Raw genomic sequence first — 15,442 nt, 5'->3', positions numbered from 1 at the left:
CCGCCGGACAGCCGGCGCCGGCGCGCCGCTGAATCAGACCGGCCCGATAAACAAACTCTCTACCCGGCCGCGCGCCACCGGCGGTACCTGCAGCGGGCGGCGGCGGCCGCCGCCGCTCGTGCCCCGGTCGCGCTCACGCTGCCGGCGCGGCCCGACGCCGCACCGGTCCGCCCGCCGGAAGCGGCCGGCGGGTCGAGCGGGCGCGGCGCAAGGTCGCGCTCCCGTGATCCGGCCGCCGGCGGGCGAGCGGCGGCGCCCGGCCCGCCGCCGCACCGGTTCGCCCGCCGCCCGCGGCCTTGCGAAACGCCGCCGCCCGAAGTGAGCGGAGCAGCGCCAAATGACAACATCGAGAGAGCAATGAACGCCGCCAACAGCGAAGTGGCGAAATGGATCTTCTGCCGCGTCGCTGCGAGCGCGAGAGGACTCTGAAAGAATGCGGCCGGACTAGTGTAACGGTAATGTCCGACCATTGACCAGATCTCCAGCGTTGCCGGCGGCTATGGATTTCTCATGCGCCGCCGAGCGACGTTGTAAAACAATAGCGGTTAGCGCGGCGGGGAGCGCGAAGCGGCGGCGCTCCACTCCGTGAGAGGCCAGTGAAACGAGCGCGGCCGGCGGCGTCGGCAGCGCCAGGAAATGAAATGGACGCCACGGCTGGCCGGTCAGCGGAGAAACGCGCCGCCGCCGCCGCTGCCGCCGCCGTCCGCAGCGGGGCTCTGGGCCGTGTCGGCCGGCGGGCGGCGGCGGGGGCGGCGGCGGCACCCGCCGGCCGCGGACAAAGCCGCCGCCGGCGAGAGTCCGGCGGCTGACACCGGCGACGGGGCCGCCAGGTCACGTCATCGGCGATTCCGGCCTGCCCAGTCGCTGCGCCGTCCGCCTGGGTGGTCGGCATCGGAGGACGCGCCGTCACCCGCCGCGGCCGGCCGGCCCGACCCGCCGCCGCGGCGGGGTGTCCGCAAACAGCCCCGGCCGGACCGCGCCGGGCCGGGCCGCGGCGAGACGACACGCGCTCCGGCGCTCCGGCGCGACGACCAGCAGCGGAGCCGCACACTGCGCCGCGTCGCCGTTATCTGGCGGTGTCGGCCGCCGCCGAGGTCGGGTGATAGTCCGTTATCTCGGTCCGCTTCGAGCACTTCATGGTGGCCGCACTCCGCTTGCCAAGTGCACCGCATTTGGAGAAATCAGCCAAATGGAGGTCTTGGCCGCGGGCGAAACGGGCCAAGAGCGCCGCGCGCCAGCCCGCGGCCGTGCACGTGCGCCGGAGCGGGGACGCAGCGCTCGCCGCCGCTCAGCAGCGGCAGCTTATCGAACGGCGATCTCTGCGCGGGTACTGACCCTGGCCTCTGAGGCTGGAAGTCAAAGCGCCGATGCCACGCCGCCTCGCGGCCATGACTTGCTGCCCATCAGGAAGTCACCTGCGCAGACCGGAAGGCTGGCCATGCTGACGAGAGCTGCCTTGCCCGGCGGCCAGCGCGGCGGGCAGCGTCTGTGTGTCTTCACAGTGTAGTGCCCCAGAGCGCTCGCCGGTCGGCGGTGTCGTTCGGCCGTTCTTTCGCAGACCGTTAGACCGGTGACGCGTCTGCGCAACTCTGAAGTCGTGTCGGGGCTGCGACCGCAACACCGGCTTTTTTGCCACAGCGGTATGAGGTGCCAGCGCGCTGCAGTGAGACGGGGACTGCCAACTGCCGCGGCAGTCGTGCAGTTCAAGTTGACGAACGCATCTCAAGCGAATCGGAGGATTTTGCAAGCCGCCGTGCAGAGGATACGTCATTGCCGTGATAAGCGTTCTTTTAAGATTTACGGTCAGTTGTCGAGGAGATCGGAGCTAGTTTGATCAGTTCGATAAGAGCAGCGGTCTGACAGATGACTCTATCCATAACTGCGGCGGCGGGTCTGACGCTCTAGCTGGGCGCCTCTGCTCACCTGAGGATGTTTGGGTGGCTGAGCTTGTTCATCAGCTGCACCTCCTTGAGCATGTTCGATCGGTTCGATGACCGAAGATTCATCTTAAGTACCATCACTTGACCCGTAGTTTTATGCACGACCTGAAAGGGGGGAAAAACGTCGTCATCACCCGCGATTAGCGCGGCACGGTAGCGCAAGAACAAACAACACAAGACACCGCGCCGCTTTTGTTCAGCCTCGCGACATAAAAGAGTCGCACGAGGACACCACAGGCCGGGCCGCAGCGGACGGAGCGGCAGAGGCGCGCGGCCCTGACCCGGCCGGCCGCCGCCGACACTGTGGCGAGGTCACAGCCGAGCGCAGCCCGCAGCCAGGCCTGACCGCCGCCGGTCACGCCGGGTCAGCCGGGCGGACGACCCGGACGGCCGCTCCGCCCTGGTACCAGGGGACCGGCTGCACGCGTCGCACCGGTCGTCAGGGGCTTCACAAGCCTCTGCGTGAGACCTATTCCTAACCGACGCGTCACCGTCTGTTGGCCGGACACTGACCCTCGCAAGTACAGAGATGCCATTCATCCCGCCATTGGCCGTCAATTTCAGATCTAATCAAAACCGGGAGAAAGTGATTACTTATGGTAAGCCAACTGCCGCGGGATTAACATCGCGGCGTGACAGATCGATCACGGAGCCGACGCGCCTGCCGCTTCTGGCGTCGGAAATAATCAAATGAACACAGTGCCAGCCACTAACGCCTCTTAACCCACGCCCATACTTGCCTTATCAGCAACTGTATGGTTAATTCCGAGCAGATAGACCGCGTGCTAGTAGTATGTGTGTATTACGATACCACACATAACATACACGATCGTTGAATCCGGCGTAAATATTTACAGATTTCGATAGGCCCTCGCGAAGCCTTGAGCGTCCACTCATGCACGGACTGTTGCCTTTAAAATCACCGAGGTTTACGACGCCGTTGGCGCGATGTGGACGGCATCGGCGTGGGTGTCAAGTCGGCGCCGGCGTTGATGCGGCACTTTAGAACACCATCCCAATGCACCAGGGGTTTCAAGTTTGGATGGACCTTGTATCGCATTTGCTTATAGACTCACCGGCATGTGGGCTTTAACAAAAGTGGTTGTGCAGAACACAAATTGACTACAGAAAATTCGCTGGCAACACTGATAGTGTTCCGCGAAATCACTTAACGTCTGCTTGTTACCAGCCGCGGATGTTGAAATCCACCATTCATCTAATGGACGCGCCGCTATCGAACAAGACCACCATCACAGCTTAACGACGTAACTCCAACGTCCGGCGCCCATTTCGGGCGCCGCGCTGGCCGGCGTCTGTATACCGTCGGTCCGGAAACGATCGCGGAGCGGGCCGGGCCAAGACCGTGACCCAGTGGGCCGAGGTCGCGGCGGCAGTCAACAGAGCGGCCGGCGTCACCGGACCACCTCCGGCACGTGCCGGCCGGCCCGGACCGGCAAGGCGGCTCAGGCGGAGGCGCTCGCGGGACCAGCCGGCCGGCCGCCTCACGAACGATCGCAAAGCGCAATCTGCGACTGGGAGACAGGCTGCAGTCTGGAGTTTGCGATCTGACGGTCTTCGGTACGAACACCACGCCACGGCAGCGTGCAACAGGGCACGTCCTGCAGCATGCGTGAGCGGCGATTACCATCTCGGCAGGGCCAGCTCCGGCCCGCTGCAGCCTGTCCCAGCGCGGCAGTCTGCGGGGCGAGCCGCGGGCGGGTGGAGGTCGGCTGCGCGTGCCGGCGCCCCTCACTGCGCCGGCACGCGCAGCCGGCCGGCCACAATGGCGGGGGAGGGCGTGCGGCGCGGCGGGCGGCGCCGCCACGGCCGGGGGCACGCCCGCGATGGACGGGTCCGCTTTCGCCGCCGCCGCCGCCGCCGGGTACGGCGGCTTGGGGCGGCGCGGCGCTGCACGGCGCGGGCCGCCGACACCACCGGCTCATCCCTGGCCGCGCCGGGCCGGGCTCTCTCCGGCCCCGCCGGACGCGCGGTCTTCCGCCGTCACGGAACCGGCGGCTAATTTGGCGTGGGGAGCGCCCGGCGTTCTCTCGTTTTTTCTTTTGCGAGGAGCGAGGACCCCCGGTGCGTCGGTACAAGACGACTCGTTGGGGCATGTTTCTCATGATAAACAAGTCCGAGATGTCGACGTATCCGCCAGTACCAGCACGGGCGTACATATCCGCCAGTGCCAGCATGGGCGCTTGAACCGCACATGGGCACCTTGACACCACACACCTGTACAGCGGCGAGCTCTGTCTGCCCGACTTGAGCGGAGTCCGACCCTCTCGGGGAATTAGGCGGCGGGCCACTAAAAAGCTCATCTGCTCGCCGCTCACTGGCCGGCGGGGACCGGCCGGCCGACGGCGCCGATCCCAAGATAAGCCCAGCCCGCCGAGGAACGCAGCCCTCTCGTGCCAGCGGCACACACCTCGAAACGGGACCGCGGCGACCGGCCCACCAGCCGCCACGACCGAAATAGCGACGGCTAACGAACACGGAGAGCCGCCACCGTCGGCGGTAATCGCATCGTCAGCTAGGCGATCGGTGGGTCGGTGCGGCGCTCAGGGAGATCGCACCCCCGGCCGGCGGGCGACGGCGCCGTCGGGCAGCCAGTGAGCGCCACCCGTTAGGCTTGCGCCGGACGACGATGGTCCCTCCGGCCGCCCCTGGCAGTGCTGTGGCGGCGGCAGACCGTGGGAAGGACGGCCCGCGACGTCAGCACATACCAACCTCGGCCCGGCCCACCCGGACGAAAGCGGCCACGCTCAGCAGCCGCAGACGGGGAAGTGGGGCTATCGAAAGCTACTGATGCCAGACGCGGAAGACGCCACCGGCTCGCTTTCCAGACGACCGTTAAGGGAAATGCAAAATCGCTTGCTTCTGCATTTCGCAATGTCATAGCGAATACGAAAGGCATGACACAAAACAAGGCTCCCAGGTGAACATGCTGCGCCGCGAGAGCGCAGCAGCCCTTTCCCGCGTGGCCTATCTCCTGGAGGCAATCGCTCGCCGCTTATGGTGGCGGACGTGGCCGGGCTCATTCAAGTGGAACAGCTGGGCGGCGTTTCACAACTCGTTGCTGCTCGGGGCCCGTTATGGCGGCCTTGCGCGCGGCCCCGGCGCTGGGAGCAGACAGCCGCTCCGGCGTCCGCTCCCAGCGCCGCCGCCCCAACAGCGCCGCAGTCACGAGACGTCACTGACCTGTACGGGCTGCACCTCGCCGCCAAATGGATTTGCCGAATTTCGCCACATTCACTGAAGCATTGCTTACAACACGACTGGTTTCTCAACATGACGGGGCCGTACGGCTATGCCAGTCAAGTAATAAATAAACGAGTGTGGAAACAGCACGCACAATCAAACAAAAGCTACCGAGAGTCGCGCACTACTTGGTAACGACTGCGAAGACCTTCGTTTCTCCTTACAGTGGGACGCACGATCCTACCGTCGACCACTGATTGAAAGACGGCAGCCATCGCCCGTCGTGAGCAGCCATTGCCACATCCGACACAGATCGCTCGGAGTCCTACTCCCGGCTGCATTCGGCACGACAGCGTGCGTCTGACAGACCACGCGCGGCCGACAGCCTGGCGCGTGGCCTGTCAACGCCAGGCCACCACCAGGTCCTCCGGCCCGGCCCCGGCCCGGCCGAGCGACGGCGGGCCCACGGCCGGCGACAGCAGATGCCGGCGAAAGGCCGCCGCCGCGCCATATACGACAGCGGTCAACAACCCGGGCGGCGGCGGCCGGGAGAGCGCACCTGTGCGTCTGACACACAACGAGCGCGCGCGCGCGCCGAGCGCATGAATAGTAATACCCTCGCCGGACGGCCACCGACCGGCGGCAAAATGCTTGACCTTCTTCTGTCAAGTGGCCTTGGCTGAAGTGGCCGCCCGGGCTGAGATTCCGACCGCTGTGTTTGGTCTGAGGCCTAAATTGAAAGCGTCGGCAGTGAACAATAACTCAAGACGTCACCATTCCGACACTGAGCATTCAGGTACCGGCCTATCGCCCGGCGCTTGAATCTCGGAAACTGTGTCGGCCAGTAGCCGCGGCGATCTCGGCTCATCAGCACCGCCTCAAGAAGACCTGTCCCCGCCCACGCCCACTCCCGCCTGACCATCCCGGCCGCACAGGCTCTGACGCCACCGCCGCAGCCCTGGCGCGCGGCCCAGCCCTTCGTCTCGCGGCGGCCGGCCGGGGCACGGCGCCGCTGAGGCCGGCCGGCCGGGGCACGACGCCGCTGAGACCGGCCGACCGGGACACGACGCCGCTGAGGCCGGCCGGCCGGGGCACGGCGTCGCTGAGGCCGGCCGACCGGCGGCCGCGAAGCCTCCGGCGCACCGGCGACGAGCGCCATGTGTCGCGGGGGCCGGCAGGCGCGGCGGCACACCGACCCACATGCCGGCCGCGCCGCGGCCGGGCGGGCGCGCGCGCCCGGCGGCCCCCAGCTGCCGCCGCGGCCGGCGCCGGCGCTGGGCGCGCCGCCGAGCCGGGCGGCCGGGCCCGCTCCGGACAGCTGGCTCCGGACTCGGGAGAAACGCCGCCGACGATCGCCGACAATCGCGGCCGACTCTGACGCCGCCGACCGCACCGGCTGGCGAATGAGCGGATACGGCCGCTCTGTTACTAGATTAGACCCGGCTCACCGATCACCGTAACAGCGTGGCGGCAACGTGCTTCCGGTATAAATAGGTGCTGCTAATGGCGTCGGACACCAGCGTACAGCAGATACACAGCAGATGGCTGGTGCAGAGCGGGGCAGGGGACGCCGTGTACACATTGATTATTTCCAACGGAAAAAGGCTTATCGTCTGATCAAGGGACTGACAACGGTGAAAAACAGATGTCATGAGGGATTACGACACGACAGTTCGCGACTGTGGGGAGCCCTGCTCCACGGGATCACACATGCCGGGATACCTGTCCCACGAGACCACGCATGCAGGGATCACTGCTCCACGAGACGACACATGCCGGGATCTCTGCTCCACGAGACCACCTGCACGGGATGATTGAAATCTAATTCCATTTGGTACAGCTCTCAGTAAAAGGACAGCCGATTGGACAAACATCGGCTGTCTCTGGCGGAAAACCGCGTGAGTATCTACTCATAGGATGTCCAGTGACAACATGTAGCCGTGACGTCGTGGCAGAACGGCTGTCACTCAGCAGATGGTCTGGCTCACACCTGACCACTGCTGACCCTGCGGCGGACAGCCCGGCCCAGATCTCACCCCTGCTGACCCTGTGGCGGACAGCCCGGCCCGGACCTGACCACCGCTGACCCGGCGGCGGACAGCCCGGTCCGGCCGACCGCTGCTGACCGCCGCTGACCCAGCGGCGGACAGCCCGGCCTGGACCTGACCGCCACTGACCCAGCGGCGGCGCCGGCCGCCACGCGACAGAATGGGTACACGCGACAGATGGGCGACAGGCGCGCAGATGGCATCTCGGCGCGTCCGAGCGCGCCGGCCTGACCGCGGCGTGGCGTGAGCGCGGTCAGCACCGCACGGCCGCCGGCCGGTCGGCGCCGCGCCGCTGCCGGTCAGCTGGAGCGAACCACTGGCTCCGTGCCGGGCATCACGAGCGTGCCGAGCGAGCCGCACGGCAGACGGCGCCGCTCGTGCCGCCCAATACCGCCGCCGGCAAACTCGGCGCGCGAGCAGCCGGCTGTGGCGCCTGGATGGCGGCTGGAGTGTGCGACATACTTGCTCGCGGCGTGCGGACGCGCCATCGGGGTGCTTAGTCAGTTTTAAGTGGCTGTGGGCATACGCTGAGACGGCGGTGTTGACTTCCGTCGAAAGCCAGCGGAGACGGCTGGGCCGATGACGGTCGGGTACTTTCACGGACCGGGCGGGAGGGAACGGCACAGCGTCGATGCACCGCCACCACCCGCCGCCGTCGCGGTGGGCACCGCGCGCCTGACATCACCGTGGGCGCTGCTGACGGAACATCGCGGTGATTTCTCGGGCCGGTGGGCTGCGGCGGCGGCGGCCGGGCTAGGCCGGGCCGGGCCGGGCCGGGCCGCGGCCGGGCCGGGCCGCGGCCGTTTGTGGGCCACGACTGGTCAGCCGTGACGGCCGGATCCAGCGCGCCAGGCCGCGCTTCTCTGCCGGCACAACCATCTCGACACGGAGTTTCTCCGAGCGGACCGTCCAGCCCCCTGCTGATGGTGCTTTCCCAGATGTGCGCGATCGCCGGCGTCGGCGATAGCCGACGCCGGTGGCGCCGGCTATCGCATTGTGCCAGAACGCCGTCACGGTTTCTTTTCTGATCTTCCGATATCTGTGTAATACCTTCTGCTCCTCGTCTAAGCGAATGGACAAGAGGATTGTTCATAGCGTACGTTAAATCCAAACCAACCCAGCCCACGCTATCTCTTGATGTCATCCACGAAATCTGTTCACGCCAACGACCTCTGGATTCGCGACACCCGTATTGCAGCCATTACAAAGAGAGCAGATTATCCGCAGCTGGCTGCAGGGCGCCCTCCTCCATCACTGGCGTCCCGGCACCTTCCATCCCGCCGTCCACTCCGCGGTGCATGCACAGCTGGCTGCAGGGCGCCCTCCTCCATCACTGGCGTCCCGGCACCTTCCATCGCGCCGTCCACTCCGCGGTGCATGCACAGCTGGCTGCAGGGCGCCCTCCTCCATCACTGACGTCCCGGCACCTTCCATCCCGCCGTCCACTCCGCGGTGCATGCACAGCTGTCTCTCCCGCCGGCAGCCGCTGTGCAGCCGCCGCCCAGCCCATCAGCTGGGGAGCCGACAGGACTGGCACGGCTGCGGCGGCCGCCCTGCGCAAACATTCCAGCGCGCGCGCGCGCGGCCGGTGCGCGCGGCGGAAGCGACGCACGGCTCGGCCATCCTCATTGTCGGCGGCGGCGGGCCGCGCGCCAGTAAACGCCTGCACTATCGCGGGAGGCGCGGCGGCACGTCGCTCGGCTGTCGGCCAGCTGCACCGCTGGACGGACGAAGGCAGCCGGAAGGAGGGGTCCTGTGAGCGGCACCGCCGGCCGCTCAGGACCGGCCCGGCCACCGCTCAAATCCGGGGCGAGCACCTCCGGCTCGCCGTGACGCGCGGCCGGGCGCGGCAGGCGCAGCGGCGAGCTGTGCGGGCGGGCTTACGTGGCGAGAGTGATCTCAGAGTTGGCCGGCGCACCGCGGTCCGTGATCCCGTAAAAACAATGATGGAAGAGTGAGACCGGATTCCGTCAGAACGCAAATAATCCGGAGGCTACATTCCAGTGTGGTGGCGCCTGAAGATGTTAGCAGAAGCGACAAACAAGACAGCGCTCAACACTGAAGCAAAGACGCAGCAGTACCGCTGCGAAATCCCTGAAGAGTCGACTTCAGGCTCAAGCTCACCACCACTACGGGCTGAAAGCCACGCTGTTTACACAAGTGTATGAAGAACGTGGCAACCTGACGCAAGCAACTGACGACTGAAAACAGTGTCAGTTGACCCTTGATCGCATAAGCCACGCAGACGGCGGACGGGGGTGGTTTGAGCACAAGCAGCATTAGTGCCAGAGGCGCGACGGGGAAAGCCAAAACGAAATTCAGAGTGACACTCGTCAACAGACAACCCATTACACATTATCACTACTACCCACGCCCTTCAGGGTCACCAGCCAACGCTGCTCGGGCCGCACCACGTGCCCCGGCCAGGGGCTATCAGCCACATCACTTACCCGGTACACCTCTGAGAAGAAGCCGCGGCCGATCGCCTCCATGGTGAAGTCGTCGAGCCGACTGAGCCCAGCCACGGCCAGCCGCAGCGCCTGGCACGAGGCGCCGGGCGTGCGGCCGCGGCCCTCCTCACTCTCCGGGTATACGATGGCGGGCCGCGCGCCGCCCTCGGGCAGCACGCAGCGGCCCTCGCCGCCGCCACTCTGTCGCCGCTCGTCCATGGCGCGCGGGTCTCGCGCGTCCGCTGCTGGCGGCGACCGGCACAGCACTGGCCGGCCGCCCGGACGGCGGCGCTCTCTCCCGGTGGCGACGGCGGCCGCCGGGGCTGACTCACGCCGCCCGCTGCCCGCCAGAGTAAACAGGTGAGATGTAGGCGCACGCGCGCCGCCATCGGGCCCGAGGCCCAAAGAAACAGGTTAGTCGAAAAGTTCGCCACTGCTCCCTCTAGAAGTCTGGTATGTGTACTAAACAAATCATAGCATCACTTGTCTCAAAGCTCTTCCTGGCATACTCTCATCTGACAATTTAACATGCATTTCAGCTCTAAAAATCAGACAAATGCTTATTCAAGTCCACTTAATGTGCAGAGCAATTCAGAAATACTTCTGGTGACCAGCTGGAATAATTCACCGGATCAGTTCTTCGCGGGCGTGTAGCTCAGAAACCAGAGAGATTTACGTCTTAGGAAGGGCAGGGCTGTGCACTGCAGCGAATTGTCTTCAAGATAGCCATTTCAGTTAAAAAAAAACATACAACTGTGGAACGCTCTCCTTAACGACACTTTCGCCCTTATGGCTAAGGTAGCGCGGACGCAAAACACACTTCGACACACAAAGCCGACTTCCTTTTTTTAAACGACTCGCACTTGACGAGATAATCCCTCCGGCACCATATTGAGAGATAAGTTGCATCTTCAAACGTCAGTTGATATCATACTCGGCAATAAGAAAACACCATCGCCACCAACACGCGCGCCGTGCCGCTGGGAGTGTGTGCGAGCGAGTAGGCCTAACGGTAGATCGTATTTTCGCCTGTAAGGCCAACGGTACGGGCCCACACAACACACTGCAAAAGCCGAAGGCAACGTTCTTTTTCAGAAAAATCTACACCGGCTATAGAGATGAAGCCTGAATATCACATTGGGCTACAATTTGCGTCTTAAATCATTACAGGGAGTGCCCACCTTTGCGGTTTGTTTCAAAAACATACTCCGGTGAAAACTCAGAGCCAGCCACGTCTACAAAAAAGCGTTGTAAATTGTCACTGCAGCGCCGTGGAGACCATAAGGATATGAATATTGAGTACTCCCGCGTCCGAATTACGGCCGTGTCTAACGTTTTAAAAACAAACTTCCCAATACCTCAATACCTCGGAAAGTACCAAGCATTCTGACCTTGGAGGCGAGGGTTGCAGAGCTCAGGATCCACGGATTTCGACGAAACAAGTTCTTAAGAAATTGGGGCCGTTCTCGGTCTTATATCACGGAACATATGGCTGGGAAAAACATCTGCTAATGAGCGCTACACAGGCTGTTTGAAACCTCAAAGGGGCTAACAAATTAGTGGCCCGCTGAGATAATTTGTCTAACAAGCAGTCATCAATACGAGAGAACCACGCGGGTCACCACCTTCAGCTCAAAGTAAAAACATGTCGGGATAATTTAAATTGTTGATTTCAATTACTTAAGCGAGGCTTGATAAAGCCAACCACCACAAAACACCGCCAAGAAAGGCAAACGATCACACATGTACCAAAATGAAGCAAACAAATAACAGAGGAAAACAAATTAGCTCCACACGATGATTAACATGGCGGTTCAAAGTCAGCTTTAATATCAAACAGCGTCGGCGAAAACAAACAGCAATAAGAAAATGAAACGCCTATCCACTCTACTACATCGTGTTCCGCCTTTCTGTGGGTGAACCTGCCACCATCCAATTCATTACACAATCGCACAGCGTAAAAAGACGGCACACTATTTTTGTGGCTCGGAACATTTAACTGCAGGAACGCATGGTGAACGAACGAGCCTCGCATGAGAATGACCAGTCGCAAAGCATGAACGACGATGACCAGAACACGTAAGCTTCAGTCTGATTCCCGCCATCAACATCGCGCCATCAACAGCTTGGCAGGGCGGCCGACCGTCAAACCCGAGGATTATCATTAGCATTATCATTATCATTCCCGACGTGCACCTGGTGCCCATCGACAGCACCACCTCGGGACCGAGACTGGCGCTCCGGCCGCCGAGACACAGCTGCTCGCTCCGCGATCCCGGGCGCCAAGAATGTTCCGCGCGTTCCGCACATAACGTCCTAACCAAGATAACTGCACATAACCCGCGTGACGTCACACATCCGATGGCCACTTTTTCCACCTCCCAGATGCCGAAAGCCGACCATTTGATCCAAGGTCCATTTGCCCTTGCCATCCTGCAAGTCGAAACCCATTTTCCCAGCCATTTGTTTCGAGAATCTACGTTCACGATCGCCAGTCCTTAGTTTTACGACCAGAGACGACATTCCAGACCAGTCATCGATTATTGCAAGGGCGGACAAAAACATGCAATAAATTGGAATATTCGTTTCCCACCAGCCAAGAATGTCATATGATTAGTGTCAGTCGGTAGCTAAAGAGAGATTAGTGTCATTCCCGGGTACTGTGAAATACCTTCCGCTCATCGAACCGACCCCGCACGAGTACATCCACATGCAGTGTGTGTGTGTGTGTGTGCGCGTGCGTGCGTGCGTGCGTGCGTGCGTGCGTGCGTTCGCGCGTGCGTGCGTGCGTGCGTGCGTGCGTGCGTGCGTGTGTGCATGTGTGTGTGTGCGTGTGTGTATACACAGATACACTCAAGACTAAGCCTAACAGCCTCATCACTGCTGCTAATGCCATTGTTGATGGCATACACTTCTCCCAGATAACAAGTGAATTCATGACTGGTTACACTTATGGGTCTGTGATAACTTACAAAAGTGGCAACTGGCCCATCCAGCAGTTTTGCAGATCCCTTCACCAACTTAAAGAACTAACTGCAAAGGGTCTTAATGGTCTTCTGTCCCCATATCTTCCCATGTCCCAGAGATTATCATTAATGGATGAATTTGCTGACATCATGCCATCTCATCAACCTTATTGTCTGCCAGCCTCTCTAGATGTTAAAAATAAATTTAAAACACTCCCACTGATGTGACCATATCCATCATCATCAATCTCATATACAATTATCCTGAAATTCCTACTCTCAAAATGTCACTGTGCCTTCTTGGACATTTCCTTAAAGCCTGCACACTGTTTCACTGGCCTGAAGGATGAATGTATTGCTGAATTGGGGGTGTGATAGGCTCTTCTCCTTGACCTTCATTCTCTTATTTCTATGGGGGCATGTAGAAGCTGACATACTACAAAATGACAACATAAGACCAGACTTTACTGTTATCATGTACACAATATATTTGCAGAGGTCAGGGACACCAACAAACAAGAACATCCTAAAAATGCATTCAAAGAGCTGTATGGCTTGACATTCACAGCAGAACTAAGAATGAAAAATTTAGCACATTTTCTTGGTGTGAATGTTGATGGTCAATAAAAGCAATTTGGAAGAACTGTATAGCAAAAGCAAACTACACAACAGACAGAGCTTCCATCCTAACAGTAAATGTCCCTACAGACTACCAATTAGTGTCATAAGATCATTCCTTGGATATGCATTCAAGCATTGCTCTGCTCAAACAGGCTTACATTCAATACTGGTATGAATCAGACAGATCTTGCTGAACAATTTTTTTTTAAAATCTGACAATGAAAACAAAATACAACAGCTTATGACAAGACACTTTGATAACAAACCATGACAAGACCAACAAACAATCAGTCATTCAACTGTATCATCAAAATCAAATGGCATTGCCCACAAAGAAACAAAAAAAAAACTAGGAAATCATCTCTTGACATGTAAGAGATCAGAACCATAGAACTTACATTTTCATCTATCATCACAACAGAAAAAATCCCAAACTTTCTTATGGGAAACAGTCCTGACAAACCCAGCATGCTTCAATGCATGCATGACATGTATCATTCAAATGTAGCCTAGAAGGCTGCAAACTTTGGACAATACACTACACTCGCCTAACCACAACACCACTCTCACCATGTTTGACAATACACTTAGGCAACAGGCAACTCTGGAACATGTGGTGCAAACATGACAGGAAATTAACATCAAAGTAGCCACAACAACTGCAACAATGCTGCCACTCTTGGAAGTGCAATGAAGGAAGATGCCTCCTATTTAAATGTATTTATCAATAAATTCTCTCCAGCCTTAAACAAACAAATTCTTGCACAGCTCTTGGGTTATTATGAGGAAGGCATTAGCTACTGTACATGTGATTGTGGCTTTGTCTTTGGAATGTTTTCATTACAGTTGTAATTTATACATATCCAAGTAACAATAGCAAATTTTGTCCATTAATACCAAAATGTTCTTCGTGTAGTCATGCACAACTTCATCCACAAAACTTAAAACTTGTTGCTTGATGACAAGATCTCCTTACAAACATGTTGTGAAAATATGTATGCTGTTTGATGACCTAAATATGGCATTGCATGGTAAACAAGAGACGAAAATGGACACAAACTTCCCGTTGCTCTAAACTCACCTAATTCTGAAGCTAATTGATATCCAGATAAGGCCACAACACTGATGAAATCATGAAACCTGAACTATACTTGCGAAGCACCACAAAACCATATCACACTAAAAATAGCGCCACCGACGCGTGCCACCCCCGCTCTTGCACACAATACACCAACACAGATATTTACAAAACTACTAGATCCCATTGGCGCAGATGGGACGACTAATCCAAGGCATGTCACCACCAAATCCATCGTTGCTGCCGACTGCATGCCATTTTAGACCACTTCGTGCTTGTGCCAATTCTCCTGGAATAGACGAGACACTAAAAGCGAAATTTTTACAAGACCTGTCCTTCCATTTTGCTATATTTGGAATCATTTGATGTTAGCTTACACACATCGCTCAGCATTTGTAAAACCAACTTCTCCAAGTCATTAGAGTCATGGTACGTTAGTTCCTGCAAAATCCTATGAGAAGTAAGATGGCAGCACTTGACAGGTGAGCAGGTGGCACCACCTGACCAGCGCTCTTTTATGGTATCAGGAGCACGATCTACTCGGGTTTGCAAGACCAACACTGCCCGGCATAATTAATCAATAAATAGGCATAGGAATTAAGTGCAAGTATAAAATGACATAGGAATTAGGGGTACAGGTCAGGGCGCGGAAACTATGTTCAAGTTCGGGCGGTTAACTCCAAAACGTCAAAATGGGCTTTCTAAGACAATATATTGGCCTCCCCTATAAGGCCGAATGGGCCCTCCACCGTCAATAAGAGACCGTCTAGAGATCAGAATAAGCTTCTACAGGACAGAATGGGCCCTCCATAGCCAATGATGGTCCTTCTGCAGGTCAGAATAAGCCCTCTACAGGCTCAGATTACCCTCTTGGTCAAAATGGACCTTACCTATGCCAGAATGAGTCTGACAGGTCAGGATGTACTTAAACAGGCTGATATAATCTCTTAAAAGTTTATAATGGGTCCTTCACATACCAGAGCGGACCTTTCACAGGCTCGCCAAGTTGGGGGATGCTGCCCCTAGCTTTCAAGCTGGGGAACGAGCTGCTCCCACGCCCCCCCCCCCCCCCTCCTCGGTTTCCGCATCCTTGGATCCTTGGTACGGGTGTGTGGGTGCGATGGCTCCCCACTTTAAG

At 59.0% G+C, this 15,442-nt stretch overlaps 1 protein-coding gene across 1 annotated transcript in view; it reads right to left on the bottom strand.

The window, feature by feature from the left end:
- LOC119089860 (dual specificity testis-specific protein kinase 2) overlaps positions 1-14,428 on the bottom strand; it is a 32,448-nt gene extending 18,020 nt beyond the window's left edge. Inside the window, exons 1-3 of the mRNA XM_037212667.1 lie at positions 14,308-14,428; positions 9,640-9,979; positions 1,924-2,045 (exon numbers count right to left, since the gene is read on the bottom strand). Of these exons, the coding sequence (XP_037068562.1) occupies positions 1,924-2,045; positions 9,640-9,858 (341 nt within the window). The 5' untranslated portion in view covers positions 9,859-9,979; positions 14,308-14,428. The remainder of the gene's footprint in view (positions 1-1,923; positions 2,046-9,639; positions 9,980-14,307) is intronic.
- Positions 14,429-15,442: the final 1,014 nt, after the last annotated feature.

Source organism: Pollicipes pollicipes, unplaced genomic scaffold, assembly GCF_011947565.3.
Source record: "Pollicipes pollicipes isolate AB1234 unplaced genomic scaffold, Ppol_2.1 Scaffold_3087;HRSCAF=3621_pilon_pilon_pilon, whole genome shotgun sequence".
Taxonomy (NCBI): domain Eukaryota; kingdom Metazoa; phylum Arthropoda; class Thecostraca; order Pollicipedomorpha; family Pollicipedidae; genus Pollicipes; species Pollicipes pollicipes.
The sequence above is the reverse complement of the archived record's forward strand: the minus strand, read 5'-3'. Positions and strand labels throughout refer to the sequence as shown.